Source organism: Anoplophora glabripennis, unplaced genomic scaffold (assembly GCF_000390285.2).
Source record: "Anoplophora glabripennis isolate ALB-LARVAE unplaced genomic scaffold, Agla_2.0 scaffold17, whole genome shotgun sequence".
NCBI classification, from domain to species: Eukaryota; Metazoa; Arthropoda; class Insecta; order Coleoptera; family Cerambycidae; genus Anoplophora; species Anoplophora glabripennis.
Window position 1 is genome coordinate 977,082 of NW_019416231.1, and position 22,360 is coordinate 999,441.

General features: G+C 34.4%; 1 protein-coding gene across 1 annotated transcript in view; it reads left to right on the forward strand.

The window, feature by feature from the left end:
- The window catches only part of LOC108917773 (L-ascorbate oxidase), a 27,421-nt gene extending 23,688 nt beyond the window's left edge, over nucleotides 1–3,733 (forward strand). Inside the window, exon 11 of the mRNA XM_018724522.2 lies at nucleotides 3,344–3,733. Within this exon, the coding sequence (XP_018580038.1) occupies nucleotides 3,344–3,597 (254 nt within the window). The 3' untranslated portion in view covers nucleotides 3,598–3,733. The remainder of the gene's footprint in view (nucleotides 1–3,343) is intronic.
- The last annotated feature ends 18,627 nt before the right edge of the window (nucleotides 3,734–22,360 follow it).

Sequence of the window (22,360 nt, forward strand, 5' to 3'; positions counted from 1 at the left end):
ACGGTACTACGGTTACCACCTTATCACTGTGAACTTAACCCAATCGAATTAGTCTGGGCGCAGGTAAAAGGAGATGTAGCGCGAAATAATACGACGTTTAAATTAAGTGACGTGAAAATTTTGTTAAAAAATTCCTTGGAACGAGTAACTGCAGATAACTGGCAAAGATGTATACATCATGTACAAAAAGAAGAGGAGAAAATGTGGGAACTCGATAATTTAATTGACGTTACTGTGGAACCTATCGTTATCAATCTAGGAGACGAAGATAATTCATCAGAATATTCAGAGGATGAATTTTAATATACCTACTTTTATATTTTCATTATTGTACATTTATACAACACTACATTTACTCACCATAATTTGAATTTTCAAAATACATATATTTTTGTGTGGAATAAAAGTCTATTCATTAAATTTAAATAAATATTTTGATAATAATATTGAATAATTTTATTTGAATTACTAAAAACCCTCTTAACCCGGTTATGATGCTTAAAGTAGCCTCATGTTTTGAAATGCTGTTTTTATATTGTTTACTTATAAGAGAAATGGACCGAGAAATTGAAGCGGCATAGGCAAAGATGGATTGTCGGGGATTAAATTTTAGCTACCTGCTACAATTTAGTACAGATCACACAAAGTTTTTTTAAAAGTACACCTCATCTATACGGAAGATACATAATATAAAAATATTGAATATAAGCACCAGTACTACATTTATTTACGATTTGCATACATAATAAGCTTTTATTTCTCTCTTTCATTTCTAAACAGACTATAGCCCTCGAGCGTCACAAAATATTGATTAGATCAAAAGTTATAAACAGAAGAAGTTTATTTATGACTTTTGAATTAAACATTTATAAACTGCATTATTATTACCAGAACGTTTTGGCATCGCATCCTCTCATTCCTTATCACTGTCTAATAACTCACAGGAAATGTGGAATCGGTAAGTTGAATAGTTAACAAGTTATTCGTTGAAAAACAACGGAGTTACAGACTGTCAAAGTTGACGGCTTATTGTTAAAAAAATTAAGTTGGTAGCGGCAAAAAAATACTGTCATAACCGGCAACCCGAGTACTTTCTCAGATAAATATATTTTATTTGTGGAAGTATATTAAGTGCATAAGAAATATAAGTCAAAAGTCAGTGGGGTCGCTTGATTTTCGGCGAGCCGTGGCGCGGCGGAAGGGTGGGGGAAGCGAGCGACAGCGGGTCTGAAGAAAATGACGGTAATATTCATTGTCCTGCCGTTAAATAAACGAAATTCGCTTGAAAATAATATATTTGACAGGCTGCAACTCCGTTGTTTTTCAACGAATCTTGACGATTTTTTTTTAATTTAAAGCTCTTCATAAGCTTTCCGAATATATAATAATATATAACTATATCACGCTCGTGCGTCGTATATTTCATTTTGCAATTAACGCTAAAAAATAAAAAAAAATCCAGGTTGCCAATTTGAAATTAAAAAAAAAATGATAGATTTCAATGTAATATTATGAAATCTACCATGAAAAAAATCAGTGCGATTGTGGAAGATGCTCGGGATCGTCCAGACTAATAATTAGTTAATTTGTTTATAAGGCCATAACTTATAAACTATTCAACTTACCGATTCCAAATTTCGTGTGAGTTATTAGACAGTGATAAGGAATGAGAGGATGCGATGCCAAAACGTTCTGGTAATGATAGCGCAGTTTATAAATGTTTAATTCAAAAGTTACAAATAAACTTCTTCTGTTTTATAACTTTTGATCTAATCAATATTTCTTGACGCTCGAGGGCTAGTTTTGTAGGTCTTTTGAAGACGAAAAAAAAGTACATTACTGTTTTCTCGTGGAAATGAACGGAAAAAAGTTATACGCGGAAAACGTGAATTTACGTAAAAATTATACAATTAACCAGCCTGTAAACAATCTTCCCACCATTTTTATGACTGTGGAAACTAATATGTTATTGTACATAATATTTAGCATCTATAGTGATAAATTCAGCTTGCCGAAACAAAAAGTCGCGAAATGGTCATTTCCCATTTCACTCACATTGAGTAAAATTGAGTGAAATTTGAGTGAAATATTTTTACAGTGTACGTTTCACTATATTTAATTTTGATCTATTTAGGAAACAGTAGTAGTATGTACATCTAATAACCATTACACACGCGACTTTCCAGCCGAATCATCTGCTTTACGTGCAACTTTTTCTTTCCTTTACGACCACACGTCGTCGTTCCGTTTTATCTAAATTGGACCAGTACGACAGTACGAGTATGGAATCCTCCCATCTGACTCTATAATATAAATCAGAAAGGGTCCACATATCTGCGCTAATTACGCCCTCGTCCTCCGTAACGAAATTGCCCGACAAAAAAGTCCATCCCGGCAAGAAACTAATTAAAACAGCAATTCATGACCGACTATGAGTAATTTTGTTAATGTATTCTATAAAAGGGGGAACGGAATCTAAAAGGAGCGTCGGTATCGATCAGTTGTCGCACGAAAATAATCGATGGTACGAATTTTATCGTAACTGTGTTAAATAAACAGAAAAATTTTAAATTTAGGTGCAAACTTTTTATCAAAAATTGACCCTATCATACAGTCCATAATGTTAAGGAACTATTGGCGCAAGAATCAATTAAATCCGTAAAATGCTCTTGGCGCAACAGGCCCGCATCTAGTACAGCTGTGGACAAAAAAGGTATACCTATTTAAAACATTTAAAGGAGTGTAAAGTGCGAAAATGGTTTAGATCGTGTTTATAAAAGCCCATAAGTTGTTTAGGATGAATACTTTTTTTGTCCACAGCTGTACAACAGTTGATAGCAATGTTTTAAATTTCATTTTTAGTGTAGCAGTTGATAAACGTACTAAACAATGGCTTTTTGATTTATTTCTATTAAAATCGTGGAAGCTGGACTATTTCAAATCCGCGGGAAGAATTCTCTACGATGTTAGTGTGGACCGATTTCATAAAAGTTAAAGTAAATTAAAATTTGCACGACCTAAGCGTTTTCCAGTTCCTTGGCTGTCCGTCCAATAAATCTTCCTTAAAAACGCCTTAATAAGACAAAACTTATTGCCAGATTAAGTTCGAAAACTTCCACGTTCATCTGAGACCGCTTTAAAGTAAGAAGTAATTCGCAATGAACATTATTCAATTCGATATTAATTCTGGTATAAAGGAAACTTTTCTTAAATTTATGTCCGGAATTATTTATTGGTGGCATTAAGGGCAGAAATTCCAAATACCAGTATGATTAACATAAAAAACGTTTCGTATATGTAGGTGCTGAAAGAGAGCGATTTCATTATTTTCTCCTTTTTTCAGGATACTGGATTTTCCACTGCCACATAGAATTCCACACGGAAATCGGCATGGCCTTGGTGCTAAAGGTGGGGGAAGACGACGACATGTTGCCGGTTCCTCCAAATTTCCCTAGATGTGGGGATTATTTGCCGGAACCCACAACGTGCGAAGGCGACCACTGTGATAAGTGTACAGACTGCAACAACGCTTCAAGAATGAAGACAGTTTTGTTATATGTTATTGTTTCTGTTATTGCAATCATCCTTTTAAGGTAGTTTAAGTCATCATAATGTTGCCTTAGGAGGCGTTTGCCGCCATGTGAATATATAGACTGATTTAAATCTATGAAACTATTTGTTATATAATATTTAATGTTACGATTGTAAATTCTCTCTAAATATAATTTTTCATAAACCTACAGTACGTTTTTTCCGCTATACACAGGGCTGCCATTGCACTTAAAATATAAAATGAAAGCAAACCACCCAGTACATTTATAAAACTATTATGAAATCATGTAATGGAATCGTTAATGCAACGGTCATTACAGGTAATAGCATCGGTAAACACTTAGAGTATACTTGAAATGGAAAATGCAGCTTTGAAGAAATGCCGCTCGAATTCGAACCTAAAAGAAATAATTTCTTTGTCGATCCACAAAACGACATTAGGGCTCTGAAGATGTTAATAAAATACAGCAAGTGGATTGGAGTAATTCCTCTCGGTTTAAAGGCCAATAGTTCTGGGCTCATATTCCGAAAATGTTACATTTCCCTGACCCTGTTACTTTACATCATTGCCGAATACATTATCTATGACATCCAAATACAGTACAACATAAATGAAATCGTCGGTAAGAACGCGCTCTTCGTTCCAATGAAATTCCTGTGGATCATATCAAACGTAATATATTTGGTCATAACAATTGGACAACCCAATTTGTTCGGACTCAGGCACTGGGAAAAGTTGTTTGTGCTTTTGGGTGAAATAGAAGTAGTGATGTAGCAGATTGGTTTCCAAATGACTCGAAATATCTTTCTTATCTGTGCAGAAGCTTTTGCTTACATTCCTATTTCCTTAATATGTCATATTCTCCGCATCGTTGCTTTGGTACTGACAAACAGGACACATAAAATTGCTTCTTACCTGGGATGGAACGTGGCTCATTTCTATAAGACTTCGATCATGAGCCTCCTTCACTTGCTGCCGAAGATACTGACGAGGAGATACGATCACGTCAATGACGTATTAATCGCGAACGATCTCGGAAGGAATGGTGTACTAAACGTGAAGAAAGTTCTGAAGATTTGTAAGAAACTCTACTTGCTAACGGAAGAAATCAACGCGATTTTTGGGATGCAGATATTCTTATGCGTGTTCCTTTCCTTTGTCTTCATGGCAATAGAACTTTACTTAGGGAGCAATAAAGGTGAAATTATTGAGTACATTTTCACTCAATATTGGGCATTTTGATCATTTTACTCATTTGTGAAAATCTGTTTTCTTTGAATAGAACACATTGCATCTTCGGGATTACAATGATACAAAGTTTGATAGATCTATCGCTAATAATAAAAAATATATTGATCAAAGTGTGCCAATGCCAGTTCTGAACAAAGTATATAGTAATTTTATATTCTACAGAGCTTCAAAGTTCTATTATAACTTTATAAAACTTTATCATGCTTGAACCTATTACACTAATCAGGGTTTATATCTTTTTAACTGCATCCATAAATATATAATGAATAGGTAGCAATTTTATTCATTAAATTGCTCCTAACTTTTTTTAGAACAGTAGTTTTACCAGCAGAAAAGTGGCCTCAAACTTACAGGGAGTGTCTTTTACAGGAGAGTAGATATAACTTTTTAGCAAATCATGACTGCAAAATACATATATTCCTTTAAATGTTTATGCTTTTATGTAAATAAAAAAATTATAATTAATAAATTAATCTAGTACTTTAATGGAAAATATAACTAGCTGATGTAAAATTAAAGCTCAACTACTCAGTATCTAGTAATAAAAATATGGTATAGACTTAACACATTACTTTTTCATATATGCCTTTATTATTAGGACATTATTGCTGAACAACTTTCTCATATAAATAAAAATAATTCACAACAAACATTTCATAGAAGCTTAAGTGGTTAAAATGACTAGTGAAACAGTGAGTTTTAAATCTAGACAAATTTCTGTCAAATTTAAATCAAGAAGAAATAATTTCTGCGACAAGCCACAAAACGACTTGAAAGTTTTGAAGGTCTTAATCAAATGGGCTAGATGGATGGGAATCACTCCATTCACTTTAAAATCAAACAGTTTTGGTCGCATTTTCGGAAAATGCCTCACATTTACTCTCGTGTTACTTTACATCGTTTACGAGTGTTTCACTTACAAATTGCAAATTCAATACGATCTGCAACAACTTACTGGCACAGACGAAATTTTCATCCCCATGAAAATCATATGGGTCGTTTCGAATTCCATATTCTTAATTACATCTTTCGCGAAGTCCAGTTTCTTTCAACTGAACAACTGGAAAAGGTTTTTTGTAACGTTAGACGAGGTAGAACTGATGATGATAAAGTTTGATTTCGAGATGGCAAAGAACTACTACCTCACTTGTAGCGCAGCTTTCGCGTATGTCTCTATCTCAGTACTATGTCATCTCTATCACTTCGTGGCTTTGGTCCTTGCGGGAAGAGGCCATAAAATTATGTCCTACCTCAGCTGGAGCGTCTCGCACTTCCACATGGCTTTTACCATAAGTTTCCTTCACTTGCTGGCGAAAATACTGGGGAAGAGATACAATCACCTCGATGGAATACTAAGAACGAATGGTGCTCTTAAAAGAGACGACGTCAAAAACATTTTGAGAGCTTGCGAGAAACTTCAACTATTGGTGAGGGAAATCAATATAGTATTCGGACTGCAACTGTTTTTGAATGTCATGGTTACCTTTATATTCAGCGTCAGCCTTTTGAGTTACTTCGTAGGCAATCCACAAGATGCTGACCCGGCACTTGTCAACCTGACACTGATATTTGTTCTAATGTATCTTGTAAGTGTTCTCATTTATTATTGTTTCTACAAATTTCGTTGCATTGTGCTTTATGAAATGTTTAATTGCACTGTAAAAAAATTTCACTCAAATGACACTCAAATTTACTCAATAATGTATCAATTTCTGTCCACATCCGATTGAGCGACTTTTGACTCTATTCTGAGTACCAAACCAATTTAGAGTTGACTATTATAGAGTCATTTTTTACTCAGACTTGGTTTTTAATTAACTAAACATTGAGTGCAAAAATAAATCACTCACAAATGATTAATTAGAATATACAGTGTTGAAATTAATTCACTTCGCGGGGGCTTCCTGTCCTGGCTGAGACCCGCCAGCTAAGACCCGTCGCCGCTGGCTAAGGTCTGTTCTCCTGGCGATCACTCTTTTCTGGAGCATCTAAGGGGATCCTATCAACTGTAGTCAAGACTACAGAAGCGATATGTAAGTGGTGCTATCTTCGATCTGATTTTTATTGTCTGCAACCGAACGTGTTTGTTCAGATTTGAAAACTAATCTTTTCACAGTTGCTTCATTCGGGGTATTTCTGCTACCGAAAATTCCACGTAATTTGCGCACAGTCTCAGCTACATACTCTCCTGCACAATGCTGCCAACGTTGTTCTTTTGTGTAACGCTTCATTTTTAATAACCCTGAACTGTCGGCTATTACGTTGCCTTTTTTTCGCACAAATGGTACAAAATTCAAATCTTGCGTACATTTTGGGACTCCCGGAAGTTGGATAATATCTGGGCTGATTGCCACGTCATATTTTCACAGGTGTTTCAATAGGGGCATTTCTTCTATCGAAAATTTCATATAATTCGCGCATACTCTCAGCTACACACTCTCCTGAACAATGTTGCCAACTTTTCTGAATGAAAATGACGCATAATTCAATTTACTTTTGTAAACTTAACACCCTTTATAACTGTATATTATCGAAATTTGGGAAACTTGGACTATTAACATATAAGTCAGTCGCAATCATCAAATTTTATTACTATGCTAACTACCTCGACAAATATTTAATGAATTACCTTCACAATTACGTAGATAATTCCATGTATTAACGACATTTCTTTTTTGAGTGAATAATCATATTATCATTAGTAGAAAACAATTGACAGCTTAACAGATAATGTCCAAAACATTGCATAGACTTGATAGAAATGTTGCAACTGTGGTGGTTAAAGTAATTGTTAAAACCCTTTGGTTTCGAAAACGAGAGAGAAAACTATAAACACATTTATGGTATAAAGTGAAGCAAACCTTCCCAGTACCCACAAAAATAATCCTTCATCCTTCATTACCACCAAATACATTTCTCTTGTTCTTAAAGGCAATTTCGAAGAACGCTTCGAGCAGTAAAAAGATAAAAATGGAAGACGTACCAACAAAAATCAAATCTAACGTAAACAACTTCTTTGCTCCCACTCAAAATGACATGAAGGTTTTGAGGACTCTGCTGAAGTGTACCAGATGGACTGGCGTAACTCCATTTAGTATGAAAATAAACAGCGTTGAACATACATCAGCGAAAATCTTCGTGTGCGTGATCGTGATCTTTTACTTCATTTTCGAGTCGGCTGTTTGGCAATCTCAAATACAATTCGATTTGGAACAAATTTCCGGGAAAGACGCTTTATTTGTTGCCCTGAAAATTGTATGGAATACATCCAATATATTGTTCTCGATTACAACAGCTGTAAAATCTAATTTGACTCAGTTCAGGAACTGGAAACGATTCTTCGACACGTTGGATGAGGTCGAGGTGATGATGAATAATTTTGGTTTCCAAATGACAAAGAACTTATTTTGCCTTTACACTGAAGCTTTTGGTTTCATCGTAGTTTTCGTAATATTCCATATTTTCCACTTCCTTGCTCTGGTATGGGTAGGAACAGGTCACAAAATTCTTTCCTATGTAGGATGGACAATTTCTCATGTCTATGCGGCTATTACTATAAGCCTTCTTCTTTTACTAGCTAAGATATTGGAGAAAAGATATTCTCACCTGAATAATATACTAAGAGTGAACGATATCGATAAAAGAAACGATGTTTTAAACGCTAGTAATATTCTGAAGACTTGTAAGAAAATCCATATACTGGTGAGAGAAATCAACGCTGTATTTGGATTACAAGTATATCTGTTCGTATTTACTCATTTCGTTTCGATCATCCACATATTAAGATACTTTATATTGGACCCACAACACGTAGATCCTCTAATTGTCTACATCCTTTTATCCTCAGTGGTAATATATTTTGTAAGTATATTTTTATACAATAGAGGTTTGTAGCAAAAAATATATGTTCAGTTAGATGTAATTTACACAGGCATACAAAATACAAAAATATAATCCTGAAAAAAAAAGTTCCATAAAAGCCTGAGTTTTATTTATTAGATAGATAGAAGCATCGATCAATAGACCCATTTATTAAATACGTATAATATCCGAAAACTTTTTCATATAAAATAAAAACTTTTAATAGAAGCACCTCAGAAGGCATTTTTCTGGCATATAAAATAAACGGAGAAACAAAGAAAGACACTAAAAATGTCACCGGGCATAAAAATCTTGTTAATCAAACCACAGAATGATTTAAGAGTGTTGAGGATGTTACTTAAACACACTAGATTCATGGGGTCAACACCGATGAGTTTGCGTAAGAACAGTGTTCAGCGTACATGTGCAAAATGCTTAGTTTGTTTACTGGTGGCTCTTCATGTCGCATATGAATGTAGCGTTTATAAACTACAAATCCAGTACGATTTGGAGCAATTTAATGGAAGGGACGACCTTTTTGCTTCGGGGAAAACTATATTTTACGTGTCCAATTCGCTATTCCTGATTGTGTCCGTTGTTAGCCCCAATTTCTTTCAGTTGGGGCAGTGGAAAAGGTTCTACGCCAGAATAGACGAAATAGAAACAATAATGAAGAAATACGATTTCGAGATGACAGAGAATTTCTTCCTCATCTGTAGTAAAGTTTTCCTTTACATTGTAGCAACTGCTTTGATTCATATCTTACACTTCATTGGTTTGGTACTGATAAGAAAATCCCACAAAATCCCCTCCTACATAGGATGGTCAATATCGCACTTCTACATGGTTTATACTATGGGTTTACTGAACTTACTTGCGAAGATAATAGAGAAGAGGTATTCCCATATCAATGATTTGCTAAAAGTGGACAGTACTACTAAAAGACAAGCTCTTGATAAAATGAAAACAGTTCTGAAGATTTATAAGAAGCTATACCTGCTAACGAAAGACATTAGCAGAGTTTTTGGATTGCAGATATTCCTATGTGTGTTAATTACATTTATAGTCGCCATCTATAATCTTAGATATTTTACAATAAACACAAATAAAAAGACTTCTACTCTTGGTGCTGGGGGGATGGTAGTAACTATACTGTATTTTGTAAGTATGATTCTTATGTAAGTATGATATATATATTGCAAATTTCTACAAAAATAAAGATTAATAGATTCTTATACCGCGATATTTTCCGCTGATGGCCAGTACTAGGTACTAGGGACTATTTTTTATTGTTTCCAATCGAACTTGTTTGTTCAAATTTGGCAACTGATCTTTTCATTGTTTCATTCGCGGCGTTTCTTCACCGAAAATTCTGCGCAAAGTCTCAGCTACACACTCTCCGTATTTGTAATACATTACTTTTGGTACACCTTGTATTTAAAATTTTCGAAGATGATCAAAATCTTGAACTTTCACACGAAAAAAAATGTTTTTCAATTCTTCTCAGTCTATTCGTCTATTTTTTCCAAGAATAAAGTTAAGTTTAGATTTTTAATAAAATAGCTTGTATATAGAGAATTTCTAAAACGTTTCGTGACCAAGATATAGGATGTTGAAGCGTCAAAAATTTTATTATTTTTTTAATTTCACAAAAATACATCACAGATGTTTTTCCGAGTCGTCATGTCGCGACCTATTTACCTAGTCGCTACCAGTTACAGAGTTACAGTTCTTCCTTAGCCTTAGCTAGGAATTTTTCACCTGCTCTCGTTGTTCTCGGGCTAGGTCCCGTGGGGGCGGAGCTACTATCAGATGCTCATATCGGTTTTTGTGGTTGGTCCTCTAGGACGTCTCGCTGTAGCCTCTAACTGATTTCACGCAATACTTCCAAACGTTTCGTCGTTTTCACTTTCGGCATCTTCAGTAGTGTCTGTCAAAGCTTATTCGTGACTGAGATCCTCGGCATAGCAACCCGAATAGCCATCCTACTTTAAGTATTGGTGTGTATTTATTATAGTTCTTGATTATCCACAAATGTACACGTACCTATATAAAAGGTTTCCTAAATATCAAACTATGCACATATAATAATTATTAAAAGTGTCATAAGAATATTATAAGACCACCCTGTATAATACAAGGATTAAAATTAGATTTGAATGTTGTTAGAAAGTTGACATACATTTAATTTTTAATTATTAATTGATATATTTTAGTTTATTAAATTTTATATATCTACCCTGTCTACCCTCAACGAACCGCCACTGATTTTAACCATAGTTCACTTAGTGGTAGACGTGCCAACTCTCGCATAATCATAATCCCGATAAAAAAAACAATACGGAAAGTTATTAAATAAATTATAGTACCTACCCTGACCCTTTTATTAAATTATTTAACCACCTAAAACTTCTTCATATATAATAGAGCCATTAGTATAAGCATTAAAAAGCTTTTTCGCGATAAAAAATGAACACGAACACTAACACAAGCAAAAGCGACGGCGAAGAAATGCCACGTAGATTTAAACCAAACCGGGGTAATTTTCTAGCTAGACCACAGAACGATTTAAGGGTCTTGAGAATTTTACTAAACCACACCAGATGGATGGGGTCAACTCCGATCAGTTTGAAAGCCAATAGTTTTCAACGAAGACTTGCAAAATGCGTAATTTTCTTGTTGGTGGTTCTTCATATCGCGTACGAATGCAGTGTTCAGAAACTACAAATCAAGTACGATTTGGAGCAATTTGGCGGAAGGGACGACCTTTTCGCCTCGGGAAAAACTGTATGGTACATCTCTAATTCGCTGTTCCTAATTGTATCCGTTGTGAAGCCCAATTTCTTTCAGTTAGGCGACTGGAAAAGATTCTACGACAGGTTAGATGAGATGGAAGTAACGATGAAGGAACTTGATTTTCAGATGACAGAGAATTTCTTTCTCATGTGCATCAAAGCTTTTGCCTACACCGTCTTATCGACAGCGAATCACATCATACACTTCCTAGCTTTGATATCGGTAGGAAGACCTTACAAGAGTCCTGCCTACGTAGGGTGGACTATATCCCATTTCTACATGACGTATACATTAAGCCTATTTAATTTATTAGCGAAAACACTAGAGAAGAGGTATTCCCATCTCAATCATCTGATAAAAGCGAACAGTGCTACTAGAAGACAAGTTATTCTAAGCTCGAAAACAGTTCTGAAGATCTACAAGAAACTCTACCTGTTGACAAAAGAAATCAGTACGGTCTTAGGACTGCAGATATTTTTATGCGTTTACATTACTTTCATCGTTACCATCACCCATTTTAGGTATTTTGTCATAAACATGCATAAAAGGGCTTCTTCGTTTGGGTACATGTTAATGTTGTCGACCTCAATGTACTGTGTAAGTATGATTTCAAAGTATGTCTATTTTCTTGGACGTATTAGCTTCAACAGCGAACAAGGAACATCGCAAACTATTCATTTTTGAATATTCTGTACAATTTCTGTATTGATTATCATATAACATGTCTCTTGATTGCTAATACATCAACTCCTATAATAGCCAGTAACGTTGCCGATGTTCTTCGGAACGAATGGCCTGTATATGTTTCAGGATGTCCTAGTTTCAAAAACTGTGCAATCTTATTAGGAATCATAGCGCATAAAAAGCGTGACATTTCAGTTTTAATTGACTTAATCGTTGAGTATTCACACCACAAGCTCGCCGGTGACTTTAAAGTTCTTGATTTCTCCATGAAATATGCAACTAGTGCAGAAACACCAGTTCTAGCACCATTCTTTGAAATTTCTATATGCTCGTCTCTAGCGCACTTTCGACTTCTCGGGCAATAAAAATTCGCAATCAGCATTTGCTGCACTTTCTATTTGAAAAGGACTCATTTAGAAATAATAGTTCAAAACCCGCAAAATTGGAACTTTTATAGCTTTGGTTATAAACACCTTAGAAACGACAAAATCCAAACAACCGAGGCGACTTTGCAAGATTTCGAATAATGTCGAAATGAATTGATTAAGAAATGTCAAAAAATAAAACTTAATCTTTATTTCATGAACCATAAAGAACTGTGGGAACAGATAAAATGTTGGGTATACACCACGCAGCAGTTAAGTATATACTTTACCTCCTTTATGGTGTAAATAACTATTATATGGAATAAACTGTAAATTTTGTTCATCAATTAATTAACTTTCTTTGTACCCATATTTGTATAGAAATTGTTTAAGTTAAAACTACGACATTTATATTTAATAATCAGTTCCTATTTATCTAAAAAAATACATTATAGTCATAGTCAAATGTGGGAAACTACCCTGCGAACTAATGCTCCGACCAGCATTGAATAACACCCACAATATCTAATAAACAGTTAAGATCTTTCGTCTGTAGACATATACCAGTAGCAAATTATTAGTTTTCATTAGTATGCCATGGGTAGAGTAGTAGTTTCCCACAATATTATTAATTAGAAAAGTTATAGTTAAATTATATATTAGCCCCAAGGAAATTGTTCCATAATATTAGCAAACTTATAATCCATTACAGTTATCAAAGCTTTTTACGACGTCGGTTGCGTTAATGAATATTTAATGAAATACTTATGCATGTAGGCAGATAATACATATTTCCTTTTTGCTTTAAGTTGCTTACCCTTTTTGTCAAAGAGTATAACGTGAAGCGGAAGTAAATTGTAAACTTGCAGTGACTGCTCCCAAAAAAACTGTAGAAATATTTTAGTTTTTAAATAATATATAAGGTGGTTATAATCTCTATATACAGTGGCTCCAAATTGTCTCAGAAAAAGAAGGAATATTTTTTCGAAATTAGATAATAAAGAAGATATATAATAAAGAAGATATAGTTTTTATTTTTTTTTTGTAAATCTTCAAGATATTCACATTTTATACCCAGACATACGTAAAGGTAAACTTTTCAACTTTCATCAAACGATTAAATACCATTCTGAAGAAATGCCAACCAATATTCCATCCAAAAGATACAATTTCTTGGCTACCCCGCAAAACGACTTAAATTTTTACTCAAACTTAGATTTTACTGAGATACTGCAAATACATTGGAGCAACTAAACGTATTTTTTCAAATTGTTTTGTATGTCTGTTTCTAATTTTGTACACCATCTGCGAGTGTGTAAGTTACAAGCTACAAATAGAATACGACAAAGAAGATATCAGAGCTAACGATAAGCTTTTCGTCCCTATGAAGTTCATATGGTCCGCATCCAACTCGCTATTTGTGGTCATAACTGTTGCAAAACCCAATTTATTTCACTTCAAGAACTGGAAAAGCTTCTTCACAATTCTCGATCAGCTTGAGGTGATGATGCATGAAAATAACTTTCAAATGACAAGGAATCTATTATTAATCAGCATCGAGGCTTTTGCGTACATTCTCGTCACGATAATATCACACGTTTACCACATCCTGGATTTGGTATACATAGAAAGAGCTTACAAAATCTTTGCCTACCTAGGGTGGGCCCTTTCACATTTCTTTATGGCTTGTACTATAAGCATATTTCATTTACTAATGAAGATACTGGAGAAGAGGTATTTGTATCTTGGTAACACGATAGGACTTGAAAGTTGTGGTGCTGTTACAAACACGAAGGAAATTTTGAGAACCTGCAGGAAACTTTGCGCTTTAACAAAGGAAGTCAACGAAGTTTTTGGATTGCATCTGTTCCTCTGCGTCTTTCTCACATTCATATTCATCGTCAGTCTCTTGAGTTACGTATTGTTAGATCCATAGAAAGCAGAACTTTCGCTGGCCTTTATATTGCTATTATTTCCCCTGATGTACCTCGTAAGTATTCCCGATCGATAAAGATAATGTGCCAAAGTATACTAAAGTAATATAAAAACTATCCGTTTTTTAAGTAAACCAAACTAATCAACGACTACATGGTGTTTTATTTCAGGTGACGTTATTCATGACGATAATGGCTTGTGAATCTGTGGAACGCAGTGCTAGAAATATTATCAAGACTTGCTACGACATTCATGAAAGGGTAGACGACGACGCAGTGAAGGAACAACTGATAACTTTAGCCAAATACCTGAAGCAGTGGCGACCGGCATTTTCGGCTGCCGGATTCTTCTATGTCAACCAGAAAACGTTGCCGGCTTTCCTTTGGGCCATCATTCAATATCTGGTGATAGTTATACAATTTTCGCTGGCTACTAGTGAAACGCCGACGAACAAAGCAAGATACTGAGTGATTTGGACTGAATATCAAGTTTGCAATCGCACAAATAACACTTTTCAAACTACGCAAGGAAAATGTCACCAAGTAGTAGTAGCATAATTTAGCCATCACTGTTGTTAGACTAGTCGTTTTTGGATCAAAAGTATAAGCTGGAAATAGATTAGTATAAGTTAGTCATATTAACTAACTAAACTAAATCGTTTAATATTTTATGCTAGCGTCGTACAAAGAGTTTTGTTCACTGTACAGCTTTGAAAACAGTGAATTTTCAGTCCGCACGATTTTACCATTAAGACGAGTATGTTAAGTAAAATTATAAAATATAGTAACACAGTAATAGGAGATGCAGTAGTTGAGGTGTCAAAGACGCTGCACCAGGGTATGAGTGCATCGACCAAGGTATTCAGCTGTCAATTGACGTGTTCTTTAGACTTACGCGTGTATTTTAAGAACACCCTGTAGAAACCAAAACGATTTATAAGCGGAAAAATATTGTTTGTCGTTTCAAGAGTAAAAAATGCGATTATTAAATTAAAAAAAAAACGAGCGAATTCGATCGACAAACAACCCTCTCGAAGCTTGATCGTTTACTAATATCGAATTTCGCCGGAATTAACGAACCTGGTGACAAAAAGGGCGCATAATTCACAAATTGACGGGCTATTAACAGGGCAATTAATTATCGCGTCGGACGTATTTATTTTTACGTTTGTCCATTAAGTTTAGCGAGGGAAGGTAAACAGCGCGAGGGGGTGGTTTTTCCATAGGGGTATGCGTTGCAAAGCAGGGTAGTCCCACTAATTAACAATATAATTGCACAAAATGTGTTTTTGTATGTCTTTGCTGGGTAAGATAGTTGTCACCTGGAGATTTTCGCGTTAATTAAATTTTAATATCTTCATTAACTTTTTAGTTTTATACAATTCTCATTTAATGATGTTTAACAGGCATATATCATCACATCGTCCCTTCAGAACAATAGTAGGATATCAAATAATTTGGAAAGGACGATTAATAGTAAGATATGCCAAAAATAAACTGTATTGCTCCGATTAAATGAGGTCAATCTACATTCCTCGATACGTTATTTTAAATTAGTACTGACAATTTGAAAAATTAACGTACTATCTAATTGTAAGATATTTAACAAAAATAGGAATATACAGTACGAGCCTAAAGTATGGAATGAATTCAGTAAAAACGAAACAATTTTTTTTTTGGGAAAAATCCTCCAACAGATCGATTTTTAATTTAAAACATACATATTTTAGCATAAAAGGCGATTTTCAACCGTCATTTGTTTTCCAGTATTGACGTCATCGACATTTTTTTTAAATAGCAACCCCCTATTTTTTTTCTTCATTCTGAAAGATCGTTTCATTGTCGATCCGACAGTATTAAAATGTTGCCATCTTACATAGGAAAGTTTTCGAGTAAATGACGATTGAATGTTAGAAAACCCAAATCAATTAAAATAAAGCAAAAACGTTATCAAATTTAGTTTTTCAAAATGCCTGAAATTTTTTATGAATCACGTAGGCGTAAATCTTTACAACGTGTCACTGATACCGACTTTCTAAGTATTGTAAGCGATATAAAAAATATTGTTGTATTTAAAGTATTACGGCACATTTAACTGTCACACAAAGAATTGAAATTTTAATTCTTATCGGATGCGGGGATAAGACTAGAACGCAGTAGGAAGTTTGCGATTTATTTAATGAAAAACATCCAGATCTCCGTATCAGCCAATCAACAGTCAGTAAGAGAATTTAAATTTAGGGAAACTGGCAATGGTGTAGATATTCCAAAACCTGGACGTCCAAGCGTTAGTGAAGATCACAAACAGAACATTTTGATAAGTATGGTAGATAATCCTCATAATACTTTACGATTGGTTGCATTAAACAATGAAATTAGTCAGACCACAGTGCTACGTATCCTGAGGGAGGAAAAATATCATTCCTACAAAATTCAGCTTGTGCAGGAACTCAACGAAGACGATCCCAACCGCCGCTTACACTTTTGTGAAATTATGATGGATTTATGTCAAGTAAATAGAGATTTATACCGACAAATACTTTTTTCAGACGAGGGCACGTATTGTCTCAATGGTTCAGTGAACCGTCAAACTTGCAGGTATTGGAGTCGGGAAAATCCTTATTGGATGGCAGAGACACATACCCAACACCCACAGAAATTAGAATTGTCCAGAATTTCTGGACAATTGTTTTCCTAGGAGGTGGATCGGCAGAGGAGGACCGATAGAATGGCCCGCGAGATCCCCAGATCTTACACCCCTGGACTATTTCTTATAGGGCTACTTAAAGTCCAAAGTGTACGTTAATAGACCACATAATTTAGAAGAACTCCAAAATTGTATTATAGATGAAATACACAGAGTTACACCAAAAATAATTCATAATGTGCAAGAAGAATTTCTACACAGACTTGCGTATTGTCAAGAAGTCGGTGGGTGGCAATTCGAACACTTAATTTAGGTAGAAAACTTAATGAATTGTATTTGCTTAACATAGGAATTGTTATTTTTTTAATGAATAAAATTTACGTTTTCTAACATTCAATAGTCATTTACTCGAAAACTTTCCTATGTGAGATGCCAACATTTTAATACTGTCGGATCGACAATGAAACGATCTTTCAGAATCAAGAAAAAAAATAGGGGGTTGCTATTTAAAAGAAATCTCGATGACGTCATTACTCGAAAAATAAATTATTTATTAATTACTCAAATAGCTGTTATTGAAAATATATTAACAGTTTTCTTCGTGTAACTGGAGACAGGAAAAAATGTGCACGCTCAGTGCAACTGATAAACTGACAGTTATTTGTTTTTTTAATTGTTTTTGCTCGATATAGCTCGCTATGTTAAAAGCAAATCCATGAATTTCGTTTGAAAATATAAAACGGTGATTAAAAACTACGCGAAAAAAGCTGTGCGTATTTTCTTGCTGTTGCCCTTCTTATGCTTATACCTTTGTGTAATTGCTTTTATAAAATTTTATTAGCAAAAAAGTACGAAATTATCTTGCCAATAAAATACCATCTTTTTTGTCTATAAGGGGCAATTCATGTGTTTTTTTATACTCGTGATCGATATGTATCTAAATCGACATAAAATAAGAAAATATTGTTTTGGGACAGCTAAAAAAATAAACAATGTCTCTGAAGTCACGAAATAAAGAAAAAGTGGATATAATTTTTGTTTCCACCTTCATAAAGCAACATTATTCTGTAACCACCAATACAGGGCGTCCCGCTAAGGTCGGCGAGGTATGATATTAGGGGAAGTATAGGCACTACGACTTCGGAAAAAAAATTTTGGTTAATAAATCAATCAAGAGAAATCATAGAGTTGAATTTTTCTCAGAAATGTTTCCTATTCAGGTATATGAAATAATACAAATATCGATAGCCGGATTCATTGTGCAAAACTTTTGTTATTGACATTTAGTTCTATCTCTCGACAGAAAGGGTGGGGGAAGCCCACGTCTGATCAGAAAAATGCATTTTCTTAAGGATTGACTCATCAAAAGCGCATAGTGTTATACCTCGTTGGAAAAGTCTTTTCATGCTTTATCTCGTGGCGAATGCTTAATGTTATTTACCTCAATATGGAAGCCTGTAAATGGCGTTATTTCAAAGGAATGCCGTTTTCTCAAAAATTTTAAATGCAATGCTTTAGTGGTACACCCTGTATATACAGGATAATAGTAAAATATCTGGATCTAAAACAGACATTGTAGAAGTTTTTCCGTACTCATTTGTTTCATTTGCTGACGCAACCTCTATGACTGGCGCATTCACCATTTTTTCAATTTTTTTAAAATTTTCCCACTTTTCTTTGTTTTATTAGTCAAAGACCGCATTACAGCGAACACGAGACACATCTGAATATGACAACAAGTTACGTTAAATATTTCAACTAACCAGGGACACATATATTCCTGCCACAATGTAGGTACGTCCCTCAGGACTATGAGAAAGTTAATTATAGTTTTGTTTGCTCATATACGCACATGTATACAAAATGAGAGAAAACATGTATTTCCTTTGCTATTGGTTAATTTCGATACAACCCAGTGATCATTAAAGTATAGTTTATTGATAGCTTAATCTTTAGTTGTATAGAATTGAGCTGTAAATTTTTATATATACATATATTCTCACTGGGAATGAGCGCAAAAGTTTACCCGCTTGAAAAGTCACGATAAATTGACAGGCGTTAGAATGGCCACTATGCTCACCTGATTTTAAGCTATCAATTTTTTTTCGCAAAGTATTTCCACGTCAGTTTAACGATTATGATTAAAAAATTAATACAATTTACAATTAACAATTAATAAAACCTACAAAAAAGCATTCTTATCACAACATTTTACGATGCAAGAGCTAAATATGGGTTGATCAAACCAGAATTGAAATGTTTTATTTCTTATTTGTCTAATCGGTGTTTTGAAGTAAAATATAAGGGTGCAATGGTTTTTAGCACTCTCTGGAGTACCACAATGTTCTAATCTTGGTCCACATTTCTCCCTGATATTTATAAATGACTATTAACAGGAAATCAATATTTTGAAATCTAGAAGGGATTACCATGTTTCTGTGCACCCCTAGCTTTGGTAAAATTGTTGTCCCTTGTATTTTTTTATTTTGTATTTTTCTTTGTTATAATAATAATTTTTTATTGTAAAAATATACTAACTACTGTGCTGTGACTATACTCATGCAAAAAGACCATTTGTCCTTTTTGAGATAATCATAATAATAAAATAGATTGAAAATTGTAAAACGAAGATTACAAAGGACGAATTAGATATGATTGTTATCTCGCGAGCATCTAATTAAGATCCGCATGCATTATTTACACGTAGATAATTCCTGGGGTGCTTAAAGTTTAATAGTCTAATCTCGCAATAAAACAATTCTCTGTACCTCACACATCAGATTCGGCCGAGGAAAGTTTAATAATGCCCCTAGAACTTAGTTGGCGTTGTCAGAGTTTGAATACTCCGTATTCGGCAAAGGTTTCAGCTCTAGCACATACCTGCCTATTACGTACCATTCATAACTTACTACTGACTCGCTTCTTTGTTTTCTTTGGCACCGTCTGTCTAAAGAAACAGTAAGGGAGATAGTTTCAGCGATTTCGGTGGAAAGTTCTGAATAGTAATCGCTTTGTAGTGACTGACGTAAAGAAAAATAGACATATAGTGTGTTCCAAGAAAGTGAAATTTAGAAGGTACAAGGTCATTTTTTAAAATGAGTTGTGGTAGGTTAGAAATTAAAATTTTCGCTTAAAAAATCGACAATTCCTTGTATACGCATACAGGGTGTCTTGGAAAATGTGAGGAATCTCTCGGGTGCAAATAGAATATGAAAAAATAAGATAACAAGTTCCTATAAAGTTTTTCGTACAGACCCTTACAACTTAATGCGTACATTTTTAACACCCTGTATGATAAAGACTTTAAAATAATAAATCTGGGTAGCTTCAACCTTAGACTAAAAAAGGGTACTCTTGTTTATTGTCGATAAAATGAACGGTTTACAAGAAAAAGAATAATAAACGAATTCATGTTTTATTTTTAAAAAAAAGGGCTATGATTTCTATTTTTTTCTCGACAACAAAGTGCGATACTAAAGTCATCCAAACAACAGGAACGAAATTATTGAAAAACTTCATAAGAGGGTTCAATATGGGCTACGTGAAGTCTGATACATCCTCGGACACGACGACTTCAGACTTGAGGACTGCTGTACCCGCCACAATAACCCAGCATTGTTCCTTACCACATCACAATCATCCTCCCTAGTGTCGACCGGAGTGGAATACACCAATTGTTTGAGGTGTCCCTACAGGTAAAAATCCAGAGGCGTTAGGTCGGGAAATCGAGGAGGCCAGGCAATAGGTCTTCCTCTACCTATCCAACGGTTTGGTTAGACGCATTAAGTTGTAAAACTTAGCCCGTCCCTGGTAAACTAAAAAAGCTAAATATGCTTTAAGGACACTATTTTAAAAGGTCCTTACATCATGTTCTATCTGCACCCGAGAGATTTCCCCGGACACCCTGTATATTACGGATTACCTTAATGAAGTTCAAGAAGTACGGTGGATTAGATGAGAAGAATCGGTAGTGTGGCCAGCGCAGCCTCCTGACTTCATCCCTCTCGACTTTTTTTATGGGAGCATTTAAAAAATGAAGTGAAGTCATACTGAATTGGAAACTACTGAAGAGATCCTTATGTAAACGTATAACAGTGCTACCAATTTACGACTGCAGGAATAGAGAGAATAAGAAACATTTATTTTGCTGGTTAAAACTGGATTAAACGTGTCCAAATGTGTTTATGGGTCGGTGGGCCAAATTTTAAATAGTTTCATTTCATATTTCTCCCTTGATTAGCAGCTTTAAGTATAATTAATTTGCTGCTCTCTAATTTGAGGTGGGGTCCTTTCTAGGTCATCACCACTACTAATATGGTCAGGTCTGTTCAGAGAATAACCGAACCGTATTAGTCCAGACGGTATCTGTTTCAAAATGTCCATATTTGGGTGAATCGTATATCCACGGAGATTTTTGGCTTTTTGGCTTTCAAATATCACTAGAAATGAAAATTTCTATGCGCATAAAAAAAACGTGGGCTTAACTTTTGGCGGCACAATATGTTAAAAAAATTCGAAAAATATCATATTTTTCTTCCTATTTAATTATGTAAGTATCTTTTCAAGAGTTGATTTTAGGCGAAAATGGAAGAGGAAAAAAATGTTTGTAATTAAATTTTTTACAAAATATGACTAGTTACAAATTGAATGGAATCGTAAAAATCGCCAAAAAACGGAGTTAAAAAAGATTACTTTTTAGGGATTTTTTTTGGGGTCTTTAAATTGGGTATATGACCTTCATACTTGGTTTAGGAAAACTTTATGTTATGTAGAATCATTACACCAAATGTCATCAAAATCGGTTCCATAGATTTTGCATAATAATTTTGCAATCCAGATTTTAAAAAAAAAATTTGTAAATTTTCAAAATTTTGCACAGCAAAAACCAAGGCCCTTAGATACTCGAAAACTTAATCAAATATAGAAGGGCTCTCAAGCTTTCAAACGCCTTTAGAAAAATTTGAATCCATCAATTAGGAGAGCTCTGGCGCTTGTTTAAACATTGGTGGAATTTTTGTACTTATAAATTAAATTAAATTTTTTAAAATAGGTTTTAAAAGTTCTTGGAAATACGCTTCTTTAAAAAAAATCAGATCGATTGGCCAATTAATTACGTAGTTATAACCGATCAAAGTTAACTGTCATTTACACTAAATATACTGGGACATCCGGGTTAATTTTTTGAAAAATGCCTTTGGTATTCTGAGTACTTACCAGGTCTAAGTTTGCAATACTTTTCTTCATTGGCAACCTACTTTAAAACGTGTTT